Raw genomic sequence first — 18,617 nt, 5'->3', positions numbered from 1 at the left:
AAGAGCGGGCGATTGGTATAAGTAGTTTAATTTAAGGATAAGGATTGGAGGTGGAAAAAGTACAAGGCACTTCGGATTTGGACAGGCGGCGAATCTTGCCTTGATCCCATTTGGGCTGATCCCCTCTATTCCCGCCGCACCCACAACAATAGCAAGGGAATAGAATCATTGCAGCACAAAAAGACCACAACCAGCGCCGCTGGGGCTTTTTGTCGTCTTTTGTCACAGTGGGAAGCCAAAATGGGCATCCGAATGGCCAGGATCTCTTCCCGGTTCCTGCATCACCGACCATATCAATCTCGTCACAACCCATGCGGCTATGTAGCCTAACCTTCTTTCTGCTCACCCATGTCCCATGGACCCCGAGCAACAGACAACGCCTTTGTTGGCACCAACAGCAGAGAATCTTGCTAAAGTCAAGGTCTTTCCCCTCATTCCTGCTCTGAGGAAGGATGTAACCGTAAGTTATGCGTCATTCGAAGTATCTTACCTGTGGATAAGCTTTTTGACATTTCCTTTCCCAGAAAACAATTGGTGCGTAACGAGAAGACTCTTGCTCCGCCCTTGCTTTATCCTCATCACCTCCTGCTGTACAGACAGCGCCCTGAGCTGGGAGTACGTACCGAATACCCCTGTTGGAATACAACTGAGCACCTATCCAGGCAACTAACAGCGGCAGATATCAACTTTTCAATCGTTCGTCCACTGGTCAACAAATATGCTCGTCTGCGCAACATATCCGTCGTTTATGCGTGTCTCGTCGTCCGCCAGTACTTCCTCACAGAATCTGAAGCAGAGCTCGCGTACGCGGGTGTCATGGTCTCGAGGGCTTCACTCTGCGAGATCCTGGCGATTAAGCTCCTCGGTCGTTTCGCGACTCATTACATCCAACTCGTGGCTGTCTTGACAACAAGCTGGAACCCACTGGCTGGGGCTAGCCAACAGGTCGTAGAAGAAGTGAAGATGAATATGGGCAGCAAGGACAACGATATTGGGCCTGCCGTTCACAGTGCCATCGAGGTATGTCGTCACTCGTTACCAAGCACAATGATCATAACCGAACGCGTTTTACTAGATGGCGATTGCGACTGAAGCCAAAGACTTTTTGGCTTCAACTGTTACCCAGAAAGTAGTCAATGATATCTATGCTGGGCGGGTTGTCTTCACGGTTGCAGCAAATCGTTCACTCCTGGCAGACAATTACAAGTCGAGAGCTATAGAGATCTACGACCCTAAGCGCTCTTCCTGGCTGGACCATTATCGGTACGTCCCATTCTCCCGTCCGCGCAATACTCTGACGCTGATATAATTTCTCTGGCATTTCCTACTCCTATCCTGCAACGTGACATGCACGTTTTCATGCTCACCGTCAACCCCGATAGTCTTCGGGTCCCGCAATATGGCAACTACCTCGAGTTCATTAATTTCGCCATTCTACTGGTCATGTTCATGCTATGTCTCTCCAGTACGTTCAACCGTTTTGGGTGTTTCTTCTTCCTTGACACTTGCCCAATCTCCACTCCTGACCCTATTTTACCGCTATCACTACACCCACTCCACGCCTACATGTCTCGTTCATCTCCGCCCGTCTTCAGTTTTTCCCCTTGAGCGGTGCTTCCTGTCCTTGTTCCCGTATTCCTCGTGTCATGTCACGTCACGGAACCTTTCATTTGCAGAAAAATAACTTTATTCCGTGCCGACAGATCAGGACAAGTCCCAAGTGACACCCTACGAACTAGTATTCATCGTGTTTGCGGCAGCTTTCACACTCGAGGAATACACGGCTTCGACTGGACATGGATGGATCAGTGCGTGTTTTGTTCCTCGCATATTGGCCGGGCGGCTAAAACTAAATGACCCCCAATCTGCAGTTTACATCGCGAATGTAGGTATCTCGTCCCCTTGTTACCTCGACGTCAAGTTGAACTGTATTGGGATCTACTGTAGATCTGGAACGCGTTCGATTTTACGTTCATCCTCATCTTCCTCGCGTATGTCGTGTTGAGAATCCAGGGTCTATCCAATGGCAACTGTACGCTCCTTATTCTTTCGTCCTACGTCCCGCCTTACAAAACCATCTGTGCTGCAGTGGAAACGTCTGCAATGGCGTTTGATGTACTTGCTTGTGGGGCATGCATCCTCTTCCCTCGGTATGGGGACATCGTTGACTGTATAACACCCATGATAACCGGAGGCACGCCAGATTGGCATTCTTCTTCGTCTCGGACAATCTTGTCATCCTGTAGGCCCTTCACATGTACCAGAGCATCAAACACTGACAGTGAGGCAGGTCTCTACGAGCAATGATAGTTCAATTCGCATTCTTCATCACCATCGCTGCTATCTGCTTCTCCGGATTGTTGTTCACTCTATGGACCCTTGGTATGTCAGCGCCTCTTCCTGCACGCGACAGTCTCCTAACCTAAATCTTTGCAGCCGCCGACAACCCCGAAGGCAAGGATTGGTCCGCAGCCTCTATCGCTTGGCTCATGGTCCAAATCTGGTTCGGTAACACGTCACTCAGCTTCGACCAGGCTTCAAGTTTCCATCCACTATGGGGACCTATTCTCATGACTGCGTTTGCGGCCCTTTCCAATACGCTTTTGTTAACTAGTAAGTGACCGAGTTGCACTTGGGTACATCAGGGAACTAAGCGGTGTCGCAGTTCTGATTTCTATTTTGTCGAATACGGTGGCAAGGATTGATGCAGTGAGTTCTCGCATCTCTTGTCGCACAATCGGGGTTTCTTGACACGCTCCATGCAGAATGCTACCAAAGAGTGCCTGTTCCAGTACACGATCTCTACCGTCGAAGGGTACGTCAAAGTCCGGACCATATCCTCCCTTCAGGCCCTCATCCAGATTGCAGTGTCAAATCCGACGCCCTCTTCTCTTATCAACCGCCCTTCAACCTACTTGCTTTCCTCCTCCTCAAACCCTCATCCTTTTTCCTCACGCCACGCCAGCTCCACACCTTCAACGTATTCCTCATCCGCGTCACTTCCCTGCCCCAACTCATTGTCATCGCTCTCTACGAGCGTTACCTCGCCTCGGGATTCTACACTTCCTCCGGTGCGCCATCCATCGGGAAACTACGCGAAGCGTTCAAAGATGTCGCGCAGGGGTTTTACAACAGCTTGCCGAGGCATCTAAGGCATATGCCGCTTGTCGAAGCTGTGGTGGGAAGTGTGGAAAGTGAGTTGTGGGAGGCGATATTTGAAGTCTGCGAGGATGATGAGGTTGTCGGTGATCTGTGGTCTAGTGAAGAAGAAGATGAGGATGGCCCGGCGCTCAAGTCCGTGCATTCGAGGGAGACAATGAAGAGTAAGAGCAGTGTGAACAAGGAGGAGAGGAGCGGTGGGCAGAGCAGGAAGTCGAGAAGGGGGAGCAGGTCGACAAGGAGGGACGCAACGCCTTCTAGGTCGCCTGTGAGGGATGGGAATGGTGGTGCAGGACTGAAGAAACGGCCGTCGTCTATACGTATGGATCTGACCGAAGCAAGTCCTATCCTCGAGATAAGCGACGACGAGAATCCGGATCAAGCAACCCAATCGATCCCCCTGGCGCCCTCGCCCGACCCCATGTCCCACCCGCCCTCCGCGACCATGTACGCCTTCCCGTCCGGGTCGTCGGCACAATTGTCGACTTCTGGCGCACATGGTACCAATTACCCTTATGCACACAGCAACGGCGGTGGACAAGGACATGGGAATGGTTTAGGCGGTTTAGGTTCGGGAGGCTCGCCACGGCGTCAACCAAGGCAACGCCTGTGGAGCGTGCTGTCTCCTCTTGATGTTTCTTCCCCTGAAGTTGTTACTAAAGAAACAACCAGGAGCCCACTTGCACGTCTTTACTCTGGGCGAGGGGCATCTCCTATCAGGGGCACCCCAAGCTATGGTGCTTTGACTGCTGGAGTGCCCGGATACCCGCCTCCACAGCACCATATGCACGGGTACGGGCGTGGCGGGTATGATGGGCGTCACGGTGGAGGGTACAATGACCACAACATCTTTGGATATTCGAGCGGGCAAGGAAGTACCAGTGCTGGTTACGGAGGATTGCAATACCCCCACACTGCACCGGTCTTCCGTGAAGCCCAGATGCACATGGAGACGAGCGTGAAGAAATTGGAGGGTTTGATGGAAGATGCGAAGAGTTTGCCGGTTAACAAGTTGAAAGAGGAGATGAAGGAGTTGCAGGTTAGTGATATCTCTTGTCTTTTTTCTATTCTTTGGTTGAGATGGGCCTTAACGACTTTGCACACCAGGATCGGCAAGCGAGGATAGAGAATCTGTTGCTGATGTTGACGAGGGGTATGAGGAATGAGACAGGGAAGGGGTCGCTATAAACAAGTTCTGCATTTTATTTCTGTCTGCACGCACATTCATCTCTATCTCCCATTCGTTGGTCGTTTTGTTCTGCATTTTGTTGTCTTCTAGTTGTCGTCCGCATCCACATCCGTGTTGTACCTTACGTACCTATGTAGATATCTTTTCCGGGGACATCTGTTTGTGGTCTTCGTTTTCTTTGTCACGGCGGTATGATGTCTGATGTAACTTCCCTCTAGTAGCTTTTGCGAATACTTAAAATCCCCTAGTCGAATCTGGAGCAGATGCGCTGGAAGGATTTTATACTGGCCCCCAATGTCACCATGACGGCACGCTCATTCCGAGTTCTGAGGCTCCTTCTACATCGGATCTAAAAGCATTCGTGGTCGAGTATTTAATTGCGCCACCGTCTTTTGGGTATGCTCCATGGTCCGGTGGTTCCTCCTCTGTCTGCTACAGGTCTGGAATAACGTCCAAACCAGTCTGCAAAGTGTCCTTCGCAAGTTCGACTCCCCAGACCAAGAAGCTTCTCAGTTTGTCTTCCTTCCCTCCCTCCCTACTCTCCTTCTCCGCCTTACCCTTCTTCACCTCCTCCTTGAATGCCTCATTCATGAAATATACCAGGCCCATCGCCACTGTATCAATCCTAGACGCCTTGATGAAGATCTCCTCCACTGCACCCCGGTTCCTCGTCGGCAATGTCGCCGCTACGCTCCCTAGATCGTTCGTCACCACCGGAGTGGTAAGTTGGCTGTTGAGAAGAAGATGCGTCAAGAATTCCTTAAGGAAGCCTCTCGTTTGTGGTTTGAGCATGGTGAAGTCGACCGGCTATCGGGCATCGATTCGAATTGGAATTGGTGTTCCAGGAGTGTTTCGGTTCGGGGTTCGGTGTTGCGATTTGGGCAAAGCGCCAGATTAGATACTTCTCCACAGGAACCAGATACGATATGCTGGAACGCACCTTGAGGATACTCAACGAAACAGCATCCTTGGCCACCCACCACGCGTAACATCGGGCAACATTGTTCATCCTTGTCCGAGAGATACTCTTGACATCAAACCCATCATCCGTCGCATTCTTCACGAGCTCGGCCCCGCCCACTTTCGTCTCCCCGAGGTCACGAAGGAAGTCCCATAAGCAGAATTGGACGGTGATTTTGTAGGAATGGGACTTTTTACAGAGTTGTTCGCAGACGAGGGCGTAGTAAGGATTGTATGATTTTTCCTGAGGGAGAGTTAGCAGAGCGCTAAACTGAGGCGAGAAGAACCCACGTTGCCACAGCAGTGCAATAGCACGCGAACGATTTCGCGCTGTTGGACCTCAGTCAAGTTTAATTGAGAAAGTCTATCGCAAGCATCGACATAGTCCTGCAGAAAAGGTTCAGTATGCTCCTTGCACATCCCATCCGTTAGGAGGCCTACCTCGCTGCTCATAAGAACAACAAATATACTCCTTCGAATATCGGAGTTCATACCCTGCTTCCTCGCGAGCTTAAGCAGGCTACTCTCTTCATCTCTTGCAGCCTTTTGTGTCGCCGCGATCTCTTCCATATGTGCTTGCCTATCCACAAGTGGGTCTCCACCCCATGCAGCTCCGACCAACCACCACTTGCCCTTGGTATTCGCAGAATGGAGGTCTTCCAAGGAGATCCGTAGAGGTTCATGGGCGAGAACGTGCTTCGTTTTGCTCAGACCTGCTAGGAACTTCTTCATCCGTTCGACGGCTGCACCGCCTTGATTTTGTTCCCCCAACTTTTTTATTTTGTTGTTTTTGAGGTTGGTCAAAGTTTCGATCATGAACCGCGTCCTTGAACTGGAGACAGAGTTAGGGATTGCTTCGAGATCAAGCTGGATGTAGATTACCTGACGGCGCTCTCCTTCCCCTCGACCTTGTCCTGAACAATCTGAACGATATCCTTCAGGGCCAGAGGATCGTCGGCTCGCAGCTGTTGGCCAGAGTCTGAAACACTCGTTGATATATATCGCCCCCCGAACAAACCCTGAATCACGTACTGCGTAGAATCTTGAGCAATAGCTCAACGTTGAACTCGGAAATCTCATCCTTTAACAATGCCCGAATGATGTCGAACATGAGTATGGATGAGATAACCTGGAAGTTGTACAATTCGGAAAGAAGCACAATCAAATTCGAGCATTCCTTTCCTTTGTCGTCGTCTTCCTGTTGGGGGGCATCTGACGAGGATGGGGTGGATAGGGCTTCGTAATATTTTTCGTAGTTGGAGACCACCTGTTGGACAAAGTGAGCCGCTATGGCTGGTTAGGGCGGAACTGGGGTTGTAGGAAATCTAGATGGATACACACCGAATTCGATGCCAACGAGCTTGTGTAAACTCGAAACAAAGGCGGCGTGAAGTACGACGTAGGAGTCCAGGAGTACCGAATGCGAGGCGACGCCTTCAATGACCAAGTTCGTCAAAGTCGAGGTAACGTCTGGTGGACAGGCTCAATGTCGTGTTGGCAAAATAAAACTTGCAGACGTACCATTGCGCGAATTATCCCGATAGATGTCTTCAATACTGCCAACGATGCTTCCAATGTTTTGCTCTGACATCCTGGCAAATCCTTCAATAAAACGGGGCAGGGATAACTTATGCTTCACTTACCTGTTGAGAAGACCCTTGAGTTGGCGGGTTAGTTTCAGCAGAGCTTCGGATTGCGTTGCAGGAGCCTTCCTCAGATGGGGTGGAACATAGACAGAACCTTCGATGTGTTCAGCCCAACCGGAAAGCTTTGTGACCGACTCCAAGTGAAACGCACCAGCAGCAGGTTTCGTCGTCGTTTCGGCTGCTTTTCCTGCCTTTCCTGCTTCTGATGACTCTTCTGCTTCAGATTCCGTTGAACCTGAATCGCTTTCAATGCCTCCCCATTCCTCTTCCTCTTCCTCGTCTTCTAAACCGTCATCTTCACTGTCCTCTGAGCCTCCCTCCTCTGCATCCATGTCGTAGTCGTCGAGCGTGTCCGACCCTTCGCTGAAGTTGTCCTCGTCGTCGAAGTCACCTTCATTTCCCCCCTGAAGATACGTTGAGTGGAAGAGTGTCAGTGAAAAATGGGTACGCACTTCTCCCAAGGACATGGTCAAGTTATCCGCAAAGTCCAGGAGATCTAGAGTATTCCCTCAGCAGTTGCTGGCGCTAGGAAATCAAAAAACACACCATCCAGTCCATCATCTTCGTCTGCACTCTTCTTCTTTGGCTTTCCTTTGGAATATCCAAGTTGCTTTTCAAGAAAGCGAATATACCGATCTTCGTTCTCTTCAATCTGGCTCTTGGGTTTGGGTGGGACGGAAACCGGTTTCTTGGCCGGTTTGTGTGAGCTGGAAGAAGATCCTTTGGACTGCTTTTCATTCGATGGTTGAACAGGATTCTCCGCGACAACTTCTGTCGACAGTTTTTCATCTAGTGCGTTGTCCTTTCTGGGTCGCTTCCGGATAGGAGATTCCGCACTCTCTTCAGCTGGCCGTTTGCCTGGATGCGCCTCTTGGACTGACGGTCTCGAATGGGAGAAGTATTCAGCTCTCTTTTGCTTTTTGGAGGCGCGTTCTTGCTTCCTCAGTTCCTTCCTGCTGAGGTTTTTGTTTCGTCCGACACCGCGATGGTAATGGCGGTCGTCACTTTCTACCCCAATACACGCGACTTTAATTCTCTGTCGAGGCGTAAAATAAGAATCAATGCATACCTCGTTCGTTGATTTGATCCTGTAGGCTCTCAGGAAGCCGGATGCCAGTCTTCTTTCCTTTCTTCATCGTCTTGGAGTAATGTGTGGTGGAAGAACATTTGCAAAAGCCAATCAAACTTGCCGGAGGTGGGAGCGACGAGATGCTCGTTATCGATTGCCTTGAATAAATGTAGTCAATGGACTAACGCGGCCCAATGGTCTAGTAGTATGATACTCGCTTCGGGAGTTTTCCCGCGTATTCGTTACGTAGATTGTGAGTGGTCCCGGGTTCAATTCCCGGTTGGGCCCTTTTTGTGCCTTGCAACAAAGAGTCTTCCTGAAAGTGTGTTTTTCGAACGCAAGACGATATTCACAGATTGCATGAGAACTGGATAGATGCTGAGCGCTGGAACTCCCGAGCCCTCAAAAGCGGTGGGCATTGGTCATAGTACGGAAGGAATCTCCCACGACAGCTATGCTTCCGCTACGACCGCCGCGATGAACAGCCTACCATTTCAACCACGAACACCTGTTATCAATGGCTCTACCTCCGCAACTATTTCGCGCTCTCGAAACGCTCAAAGATCAGGCCAAGGATGCACTTTGGGCCGTGTCGTCGTGTTTGTGCCAGCAGCAACCGAAACTCAAGATCAACGGACGGACATGTCAGTAACCAGTGTATTCGAGTGGTTGTCAGCTCATCCTCCGATTGTAGTCCAAATAATCAAGGTGCTAGGGGAAGGAGGCTTCTCCTTTGTGTATCTAGCTCAGGATGAACACAGTGGGGTACGTCGCTCCATGGTACAACCAGGCCGCAGGGTGTAATTGTGGTCTCTAGCGACAATTCGCGCTCAAGAAGATTCGTTGCCCAACTGGCTCTGAAGGGGTGAAAGAAGCGATGCGAGAAGTTGAAGCTTATCGTAGATTCAAGTGGGTCATTACTTTATTGAGCGACCGCCTCACTGAACGCCCTCCAGGCACCCCAACATCATCCGCATTCTGGTTAGTTGACCGATTCTCAATGGTACAAGGACCATTTCTCACCAAAATGTTAGGACTCCGCAGTAGTCCAGGATCCCGAGGGCGAGGGACAGATCGTGTATCTCTTCCTACCGTTGTACAAGGTTCGTCCGATTCGTATGACCAGCTCAGGCATCACATATCCTCAGTCCTTGATAGCGTGGCAACCTCCAAGACGCCATAAACGCCAACTTGGTGAACAATCGACACTTCTCCGAACAAGACATGCTCCGCCTGTTCCGTGGAACATGTCTCGCAGTACGGGCCATGCACGAATACCGACCAACGTCCGCTCGTTCCGCTATCCGCACCGATCCTCAGCGGTCGAATTCCACTAATTCTGGGCCTGCTGACGACGACGATGATACGCGCTTCCCTCGGCCAGAAGGTGACGCAGAGGGAGGCTACTCCTATGATACACCATCTGTTCCTCTCATGGGCAAACAACGAGAACTGGTGCAGAATGACGTCGTATTCGACGGCGACGAGGAGTCCGAATTGCCGCAACCACAAGAGGGTACCCCGCTGGACGTGGTCCCCTACGCACATCGGGATCTGAAACCTGGGTTTGTGAACTCTGTCCTTTCAGGTCTCCATGGACTCATGTTTTTCAGAAATATCATGATTGCAGATGACGGAAAAACACCTATTCTCATGGACTTTGGAAGTACAATGAAAGCCAAAATACCCATAGAAAACCGGCAACAGGCCTTGCTGCAACAGGTTAGCCCAAGCCGCGGTTCTTAGCCTCGATGTGCCCTCTAACCTTAAACCCCACCAAGGACATCGCCGCTGAGCAAAGCACGATGGCCTACCGCGCACCGGAACTTTTCGACGTCAAAACAGGCATTACCCTTGACGAAAAGGTCGACATCTGGGTGAGCCTTCTGTTCCATGGCAATGTACTTCTCTCATATTCCTTGCAGTCTCTTGGGTGCACGCTATACGCATTGGCTTACTCTCATTCGCCGTTCGAAAACACCCAGACGACGGAACAGGGCGGCTCGATTGCGATGGCAGTGCTAAACGCGCAGTACAAGCACCCGCAATCGGCTTATTCGCAGGGGCTGCGGAGCCTCATCGATGCCATGTTGAAGCCAAATCCTCAAGAACGACCGGATATCAATCAGGTAGGTCTATCAAATTGATGTTTGCTTCTCTACAATTGAACTCGATGTCTCCAGGTTATTGAATTGACGGATCGAGTTCTTCAATCGTTAGCGTAAATTAGACGTTGTTCTTCGTGAAAGGACGGATCTATTGGCATCTTTGCTAACTTATCATTATGTTTTATTACCTTCTCTCGACCAGACTGGTAGGGCGTCATCGCCAGAGAGCCACGCTGATTAGTGTGAACCTCGGGGGATCGTTTGCATGTAAAACCATGTTGAATCTGTTTCTCCTGGCTCCCTTCGACTGCGTGTAAGTACGAAGATTTCGGTGAGGCACAAAAGTGTATGTTTCAGGCGAACCTCTGACGGAAAAACGAAAATGCATTGACCGGGAGTCGAACCCGGAGCTAGGCCATGGGAAGACCCAATGTTACCGCTACACCATCAATGCTTGTGGCGGGAGGAGAAATTAACAGTAAATATGTATTGAGCAGCGTTTCTTCTTCCCACTGCCCAGACATGCTGTGGCGGAGTATTGCGCTCCCTTTGAAAAGTTCAAACTCCTTGTGAATTCCGATCCCCTTCCTCGATGACCCTATGACCCGGGTCAGTCTCTGTTTCCAATTGGCCGTTTGCTCTCAGTTCATACTACCGCATTGCGTCCCTTTACTGGCCCCAACAGTCTCCGATGAGCCAGGTACGTTTTACTCCCCTGTCACAGCGGCCCTTCTGGGAAGACGAATGCCTTCCGTTTTCTCATGGGGATTGATCCTCCGAGGAAGTCACGAAAAATGTTTCGCGGTATGTCGCTTCAACCCCTCGGAAAACATGGATCATAGATTTTACTGGAGGTCCTTACGGAACCACTGAACCGACACCACTGATAGTAGGCACTCGAGTCCAGTTCCATTCATACCCCATCCACTCACCCCGTGCATCACTGACGCGAGAAGAGTGCAGGTGGGATGACACGCGAATATGGAACTCTTACTAACGAAGGTGCATCAAGATGCCGTGTATCGAATTGCTCAGTGCTGTCATGTGCTTGGATACATTGGTCCACCTTTGAGTGACTATCATCTCTTCCCTGGATCCAATCGTTGATCTCCCGTCCGTTTTGGGTTACTTGTATGTCGCCCAATATCCCCTTCCAACCCTTGATGGCACGAATGCCAAAAATATGCCATAACGCTCTGCTCTGCGTCGTTCTATTCTTTGGTGCTATGCTTCCTTGCTCCCCTATAAGATCACAGCTTCTTGTCGGAGGAATACATAAGGCACGATGTGTCCTGTGAAACACCTCGTCAACTTCCCCACCTACGTATATCTGCTCCGCTGCTTGCTACTGCCGTGCCGCCCTCGATATGGCCTCCTATATTGTTTCCCCTATGTGCCTCCCGTCCCCTTGGACCTCCGACCCCGAGTCGATGTCCTCCTGGCTATTGCTCAACCAACACACCCCCTCCACCAAAGCCACCCATCCAATCCAATCCCCTTCTTCGAAGCCGTCGCAGTACTCCCACAGTATAGACCCCTCAACAAAGCCCCATGCCCTCGAAAATCGCAATGTTGTGTACCGTGAAGGTGGCTTGGAACAAATTATGGATATGCCATTGGATATCATCTGCGAAGTAAGTCTGGATGCCTCTGACCCCTACTCGATCCCAGCCCCTTCCAAGATCTTTATGCACTTAGGACCAATGGACCTTCTCAACCTTTCGCGCACCAGCCGCTGTCTTCGAGCGTTACTTTTGTCGCGCGAAAAGACGCGTTCGATTTGGCGATCTGCATTAGGAAGAATTGAGGGTCTGCCTTCCTGCCCGTCCGACTTGAACGAGCCACAATACACAAGGCTTATCTTCGACGAATCCTGCCACGTGAGTACCTGATCTCAGCACGATTCTCTCCGCAACCCCTTCTTTCTCTCCCTATATCACATCTCGTTGTGGGCGATAATGGCGCCCCGCTCGCAGTGACGTGGATCCAATCCAATCGCGATCTTCTCTTCTTAACCCTCCCTTCATCGCGATGATGAAACTCAATGCTAATTTGCTCTTATGTTTAGTTTTGCCTGGCGCGCAACATCAAGGAAGTATACTGGACTTGTCGGGTCCGCTGTTGTTCCCGATGTATCAAGCAACAGTGCGTAGAAGAACGATGTTCACTTGCTTCATCCTTATGTCTGACAAGCGTATGTTGCGCTGGCTCCATTTAGATTCATTACCCAAGACGAATTGGATTGCTGGATCCCCGAGGAGTTGTATGTGCAAAAACCTGCTTCAGTATTCCCATACGCCGTGATAAATCGTAAGTACTTGCCGTCCTTGGCGATGATTTCCCTCGGTGCAAGTTCTGAGCGTTGATACCAATCCTCCGCACAATCAGAATTCAATCTCAGGCTACCTGCGACGGCACTCTATTTCAGCCCGGTCGCCAAACAATACCTTGCGGAGGTTTCAAGCTTGATTTCAGCCAAGGAAGGGAAGTTGGAGGAATGGATCAAGGAAAAGGGCGAAGTCCAATTAGAAAGAATCAAGGTGAGTGAGCGCTTCTCATTTGACTCAGTCTCACACTAAAGTGGAATTCCGTAGCACGCATCTCTTTGTGAGCATTGGCACAATCTCTGGGTAGAGAGACCATCGTCCACAGGCTCTTGCATTCCCCTTTTCGACCTCTCCGTCACCATGGTGCTCTCCGTCGCCCTTGTCTATCTCTGGAAGGACAAGATCCTCGGATAATCGCGTCCACCTTCCCTATTAAGTCTTCATTTTTCCCGGCATTGATTAGAAGGCATGACTAGCGGAAAGGGCAGGGATTCAACGCTGACGCGGGGAATCTACCACTTCCCGACGAATATGCTGAATCTTGCCAAGCCAATCTAACGGACCAACGCCAGTAGCCAATGCATGCTGGGCGGAAGGAAGCTTCTCCTGGAGCTTAGTGAACCACCCACGAGACTCGGACGTATCGCAACCCATTGCCGCCTAGAAGCAATGTCATCCTCTCCGACGTGTAGTCGGCATGGGCCCAGATACGGACACGACGACCATGGAATTTTGTCGGGACGACAACGAATCTTGTCTTCCTTTGGCCACGCCCTGTGCCCCGTAAAACTTCGAATGACCCCATTATAACCGGCGTTCTATTCTTGAAGTTGCGGAAAAATCGAACGACTGATACATATCGTCACGCCCCTTTTCGAAATGGATAGGGTGTCCCTCGGCCTTCTTACCTCCCCGCCGACCGACGTCGCATGTGTGGACGGTCCAGCACGAGGGGGCTTCCACTTCCAGCACCACGAGTGCTGATCTAAGATTATGGTACTACGTAGGCTTCGTTGGACGTTCCTCCAGTTTAATGAGCTCGATTGTGCACTGCATACCGAGGATGATACCTCTAGACGCTCTCTGCAGACACTGCGTTCTAGCAACTCGATTGAAAGCCGAATCACAATAGATATACGAATAGATCAGAAAAATTAATAGATGGTTATTGCCCGAGCTGACTGACAAATTTGACATAAGTGCCTACTGTATCACTGGCGCTGGAGGATAGCTACCCAAGCGCGTGACGATCTCCACTGGTGGGAAATTTAACACGTCCGCGCCTGGGCCTGCTACAGTGCCGGGTGCGGGATGTTTGGGAGTGCTCAATTTCAGGCCTCCAGGGATTGTTCAAAGGACTTATATTAGCTGCCAGCTGCACCGATTAGTCAGTAGGGATCATCCGTAAAGGATTTTCAATCCAGTTAAACTTGAGCTGTACAGCCGTGGTTGAGACGACAAGCTGTAGGTAGCCAGTACTTGGAATACCTGAATGGGCCTTTCCGAAAGGGCGAGAGCCTATCCATGGCTAGATTGACATCCCACTTGGTATCATATCGGATGCCCAGGCTCCGACTCGTCAGGCCCAAGGGCAAGGTACCGCGAAGTATATACTTATGTAGCTCATTTTGGAGCTGATTGAGATCGCAAAATCCCCGAGCCCCCGAGCTCGACGGTGATGAAGGAGTTGGACCCATGTGCGCTATTTATCCCCGCTCTATGAATGGAATTGACGGCATCTTAGGCGTCTCCGCAGGGGTAGTACTGTAAGCCTATACCAGGCTAAGCTTCGGCCGTCCCAAGGCCCAAGGCACCGAGTGAAATGCGGGGAACAATGGCACCCAGCATATTCTATTTAGCGTCAGTCGCTGTCAATACATTTCATACAAGACCATGCACCCCTGAAGAGATCCTTGATTGGTGACTATTGGGAGCCAAGGGAAGTCCAGATACTCGAGATAATAATCCGTCGCCGTCGGTGCTTCTATGCAATCATACTACTGTGAACAATGCGAGGGGTTTAATGGCCAGAAAGCACGACGATGCCTTTCGTGATCATGAGGGAGCTGCTAGTTGTGCAGATGAAGGAAAAGAAAGAAAATCTGAGGAAAGAATAAAGAATAAAATTTTGAGACCCTAGGGTCATCACCCCGGAAAAGAGTGTCATCCTTGTGCAGGGGCCATCCCAATCTTCTTAGTATCAATTTACGTCACCCTAAAAGGGACACTTTCCAATGTCTGAAGGTGACCACAACAATTGATGGCACGGATCTTCCAGTAGGTGAGGTCTTGGTTATGGATTCACATTCAACATCATTCAGATGAGGGATTCAGTTTGAAGACGGAGCTATCCTCAGACTGCGCCAATGGGAGGCCCCCTATCTTAGGCTGTGAGCATATATGAGCTGCCGTCCCCATTCTCTCACTGACGCATGTGTGCAAGTTTCGTCAATTTAGGTGCCAGAGTCGACTGCTTCGGGGTCTGTTATCCCAGAGCTAGAATTTTTTGACTGAGATATATATTAAGGGCCTTGCACACAGAATACCTTCGAGCGACGCACTAGCTTATGAAACTTATGAAATCAGAGGGGCTCCGGATAGTCACTGTACTACCTTATATGTATACCGCGCCAAGTCAGGCTTCTCCCCGATTTTCCAGTGGGGAACTTATTTGACCTCAGCTGTCTTGAATGGCATCGAGGACTCATGTTAGACGACGCAGATTAGTATCAGCCAACGAGCTTGTCTCGTCTTTACTGTGGTACAGCAGCCGTTGTTACATGGACAACGCCCCGAAACCCCCACTTGCCCCTCTCTCCAGTACGGTGCTCAGTTTGGCAAGAGTCACTCCAAATGGGAAATCAAACGCAAGACGCGATCACGTGTCCAGGACCCACGCGTCTCGGCTCCGTACCGAATGCCACCGCTCGCCTCTGTTGATCAACGACAACCACGACGGCCACCACCAACAACAAGCCCCCGCACGGTGCAGAACCACAACTTGCTTTATACTATGGAACACGAAGGCGATTGGGTTGGCGATAGCGAGAACGAGGACGAATTCGCGATGACCACCATGGGCCATGAGGGTCGAAGTCTGAGTCAAATTTCGATGGAACTCGAGTTGCAGGCGTCTCGAGGTGCGTATAGGAGCTCCCTTTACCTGTAGACATCTAACGAGGAAAAAAGCTAAGGCGATTGAGGAAACGTCGCACATCTCAACATTTTCGACAGTAGACGCCCAAGCCGGACCGTCAAAGGCGGTTTCTTCGATCAACCCTTTCAGCTCTCCGTCGAAGCGACAGGATGGCAATGACGGCGTTTCCTCGTCTATATCTACCTTGACGACACCTTCGCTTACAAGACCAAGACCAAGACCAAGACCTAGGCCTCTGCAGGCGAAGAAGAAAACGCTGTCCGACGACGACCCCACTGTAACAGCGGATTCCTCCGGGCGCTCCACATTTAATTTCTTGGATCAGATAGTGAACACTGGCAGCAGGGAAATCGAATTACCAACCTCGTCTGAAGCTCCTGCCTTTGATTTTCCTGACATGCTCAGCATAGCAGACCGAGCAAAGACACGTCAACGAGGAACGACCGCGACGCAGGCGATTGGCCACGACAGCACAAGAGAATTAGGGGGGAATGGCAAGGAGAGAATTCTCGCATCTACAAAGTCGACCCTGGCCAAACCTTCTGCTTCGAAGAGATCCAAGGGCAAAGCGAAAGCAGCCCCAGACCCGTCCGCCGAAGTCATTGAGTTGACCGACGATTCAGGCGACGAGCTCAACCTTACCAATAAGAAACAGAAGAAGAAAGCGGCCAGGAGTTCCGCTCCAAATCACTCGCCATCTGACCAATTACTGCCATCGGGCCCATTGGAGCAGACGAAACCTCCCCGTCCTCGCCCGCGCCCTAGAGCAAAGAGATTGACGACCACAGACGACAAAACACTTTCAGACCCACCAGGACCTCCCGTTACCGACATTCCTTCATCCTTCCCAAACCAACCCGCTCAGAACCCTGCGATCCCATCCTCCCTCCCTCCCTCCGACTTTCCGCTCACATCCCAACCTCCCGCCGGCGAACATCTGGACGTTCCTCGGATTGAGACGCTCGCTGCGACTGCCAATGGGAGTAGTTCCTCCCAGAAAGACCAGTCAGACTTCGATGAGCTTCTTGGCGATGACATTGACTTACCTCCCATCGACCCCAAGAACGGCCCGCCACCCACTTTCTTCGCTGCATCATCATCTCTGCCAACAACTGCAAAGGGCGTCGACCAGCGGGAAGTCCTAAGCCATGCTGAAAGGGACGTGGTGGATCTGACCATGTTTCCGACTCTCCCGCATCCCGAGGGGAACCTCCCTCTGGCTGACAAGCCAAAGCGAAAGAAGTCCAAGAAGGCGAGGGACGACGAGGACGGGTACGATCCTGATTTTGATGCAAATGATCATCCTCCCAAGAAGAAGAAATCCTCCAAGAAGAAAACTGGTCAAGTGGAGGTCGTTATCACGTCGAGGACAGGGTCAAACGCAATCACAGAAGGTCATGGGGACGACTCGATGAGGCTAGTCCAGGATGGAAAGGACAAGAAGAAGAAAAAGTCGAAGTCCAAAGAGAAGTCCAAGGAAACCAATGGGAAGAAAGGGAACGAGACTCAAGAGGTATTCAAGAGCAACGAGTTCATTGAGGACTCTGATGAAGATCCTCTGGCACAGCCCAATTCTGCGCCTTCCGACCCCGCCAAAGCACCGGTCATTCCCAGTCCTCTAGAACCAGCACCAGACCCCCGGCCTCCTTCGCGGCCCCTTAGCCCTCTCTCTGACATCGATATGGACACTGATCTAGAGCCTCCAACGAGGCCGAAGGCCGCAAAAAAGAGAAAGTCAATGGCCATCCCTGATGATAAAGGCGACCAGGGCAATGGGGTCTCTTCCACTGCAGCAAGTCCAAGCAAGCGACAGAAGGTAACCAAGTCGTCAGCGGAAAAGAACGACAACAGGACGAAATCCCGCGAGGTCGAAGCTAGACTCGAGGCGAACGAACACGGAAGAGTCGATCATGAGCAAAGCATGGCACCGTCGAAGGTTCAGTCGAAGAAACGGAAGACTGGGGTTGTCGTTTCCGACGAGGAGGACGAGGGTGAAGCCTGGAACATCCTGACCAAGACTCCTGGCTCGAAAAAAGGGGCAGATCATCGAGAACCACCACATCCTGATCTGTCTAAGGTATGATGACATTCGCAGCTTACTCCGTATCTTTATGCCAACTCAATCTTAGGAGAACATTCAGCCTCTTTCGTCCCCTAAACCTAGTGAGATGAGTGCCCCAGTTGCCAAGCCATTCCACAGACGCCCCTCGATCGCACCTCGCAAGTCGACACCAATGACCGAACTCATAAAGCGTGTCAACTCCCTTCCCAACTCGCCTTTCCCTGTGGCCTCGAGTGCCCGGGTGCCTGGAATCAGCAGGGCGACTGCCTATTCCCCCTACCTTAAATCGTCGAGGACCGCTTTGTCGAAGATCGCTCCTTTGCATCCAAACAGACGGACTCCACCACCTCCACCACCTCCACCCCCACCGAAGAAAAAGACAAAGAAAGAGCTGGAGAGAGAAGAGAAATGGGAAGAAGAGTTGATTGACAGCTTGGGCGGGATCGAGGTGTGGGCTGCCATGAGCGATATGGAAAGGAGGGATCTGAGGAAAGCGAAGTTTGAAGCGGAGATGGGCGGTTGGGATTGATACTGGAACTGTATGGCTAGTTTGATGGGACTTTGGACGATGTCGCCGTTTTGTATGTATGTACTGCCTGTACCATCGTTAGTGGATACGCGCCCTTGCGTGACGATCTTGTCTTATCAGCGGAAGCAATCCCGTTTGTAAGCCGAGAACAATGCCACGAAACCCACGGTGTGCCTCATGTTACAGTTCGCCTTGCCACCCACAGCGACCGAGTTCTGGAAGCAGCGTTGTCTGATATCTCTCAATTTCTGCGATACTGATTTCCCAACAATTTGCGTCTGAAGATCCACCAATGCTCAGCGCTCAGCGCTCAGCTTTGGACAGCCCGGTCCTCTTGCGCTAATCTCTTTTTCTCGAACAAGGGAACATGTGTTGATGGGCTGTATTCGCGTTTCCTGAATCATTCCCGAC

The 18,617-nt window shown here is 51.0% G+C and overlaps 5 protein-coding genes and 2 non-coding genes across 7 annotated transcripts; 5 read left to right on the top strand and 2 right to left on the bottom strand.

Moving 5' to 3' along the window:
- Positions 1–355: 355 nt before the first annotated feature.
- Positions 356–4,347, top strand: CC1G_06372 (hypothetical protein; the record flags this gene model as incomplete). The annotated part of the gene is made up of 16 exons (XM_001836235.1): positions 356–460; positions 525–534; positions 597–615; positions 663–1,020; positions 1,076–1,263; positions 1,383–1,465; positions 1,704–1,808; positions 1,872–1,885; positions 1,948–2,150; positions 2,204–2,242; positions 2,291–2,382; positions 2,437–2,613; positions 2,666–2,709; positions 2,766–2,815; positions 2,869–4,198; positions 4,267–4,347. 16 exons carry the CDS (start codon positions 356–358, stop codon positions 4,345–4,347), a joined length of 2,898 nt encoding a protein of 965 aa, XP_001836287.1.
- Positions 4,348–4,780: 433 nt separating this feature from the next.
- CC1G_06371 (MIF4G/MA4 domain-containing protein) lies at positions 4,781–8,090 on the bottom strand (the record flags this gene model as incomplete). Its single annotated transcript, XM_001836234.2, has 12 exons — positions 4,781–5,155; positions 5,289–5,552; positions 5,600–5,695; positions 5,750–6,140; positions 6,191–6,287; positions 6,341–6,601; positions 6,650–6,778; positions 6,830–6,900; positions 6,952–7,358; positions 7,407–7,450; positions 7,501–7,962; positions 8,024–8,090. 12 exons carry the CDS (start codon positions 8,088–8,090, stop codon positions 4,781–4,783), a joined length of 2,664 nt encoding a protein of 887 aa, XP_001836286.2.
- Positions 8,091–8,211: 121 nt separating this feature from the next.
- CC1G_20093 lies at positions 8,212–8,311 on the top strand. The gene has a single exon. It is a non-coding gene; the product is annotated as a tRNA-Pro (tRNA).
- Positions 8,312–8,540: 229 nt separating this feature from the next.
- CC1G_06370 (other/NAK protein kinase) lies at positions 8,541–10,248 on the top strand (the record flags this gene model as incomplete). Its single annotated transcript, XM_001836233.1, has 10 exons — positions 8,541–8,667; positions 8,718–8,788; positions 8,841–8,932; positions 8,980–9,004; positions 9,058–9,126; positions 9,182–9,588; positions 9,637–9,745; positions 9,805–9,900; positions 9,949–10,152; positions 10,207–10,248. 10 exons carry the CDS (start codon positions 8,541–8,543, stop codon positions 10,246–10,248), a joined length of 1,242 nt encoding a protein of 413 aa, XP_001836285.1.
- Positions 10,249–10,514: 266 nt separating this feature from the next.
- Positions 10,515–10,585, bottom strand: CC1G_20092. The gene has a single exon. It is a non-coding gene; the product is annotated as a tRNA-Gly (tRNA).
- A 913-nt stretch (positions 10,586–11,498) lies between these two features.
- On the top strand, positions 11,499–12,872 carry CC1G_06369 (hypothetical protein; the record flags this gene model as incomplete). The annotated part of the gene is made up of 5 exons (XM_001836232.2): positions 11,499–11,765; positions 12,200–12,276; positions 12,350–12,441; positions 12,520–12,671; positions 12,726–12,872. 5 exons carry the CDS (start codon positions 11,499–11,501, stop codon positions 12,870–12,872), a joined length of 735 nt encoding a protein of 244 aa, XP_001836284.2.
- A 2,599-nt stretch (positions 12,873–15,471) lies between these two features.
- CC1G_06368 (hypothetical protein) lies at positions 15,472–18,206 on the top strand (the record flags this gene model as incomplete). Its single annotated transcript, XM_001836231.1, has 3 exons — positions 15,472–15,598; positions 15,648–17,692; positions 17,745–18,206. 3 exons carry the CDS (start codon positions 15,472–15,474, stop codon positions 18,204–18,206), a joined length of 2,634 nt encoding a protein of 877 aa, XP_001836283.1.
- Positions 18,207–18,617: the final 411 nt, after the last annotated feature.

This window comes from Coprinopsis cinerea (genome assembly GCF_000182895.1).
Source record: "Coprinopsis cinerea okayama7#130 chromosome 4 map unlocalized cont3.4, whole genome shotgun sequence".
Taxonomy (NCBI): Eukaryota; Fungi; Basidiomycota; class Agaricomycetes; order Agaricales; family Psathyrellaceae; genus Coprinopsis; species Coprinopsis cinerea.
Note: the sequence above shows the minus strand (reverse complement) of the source record. Positions and strands in the feature narration are given on the sequence as shown.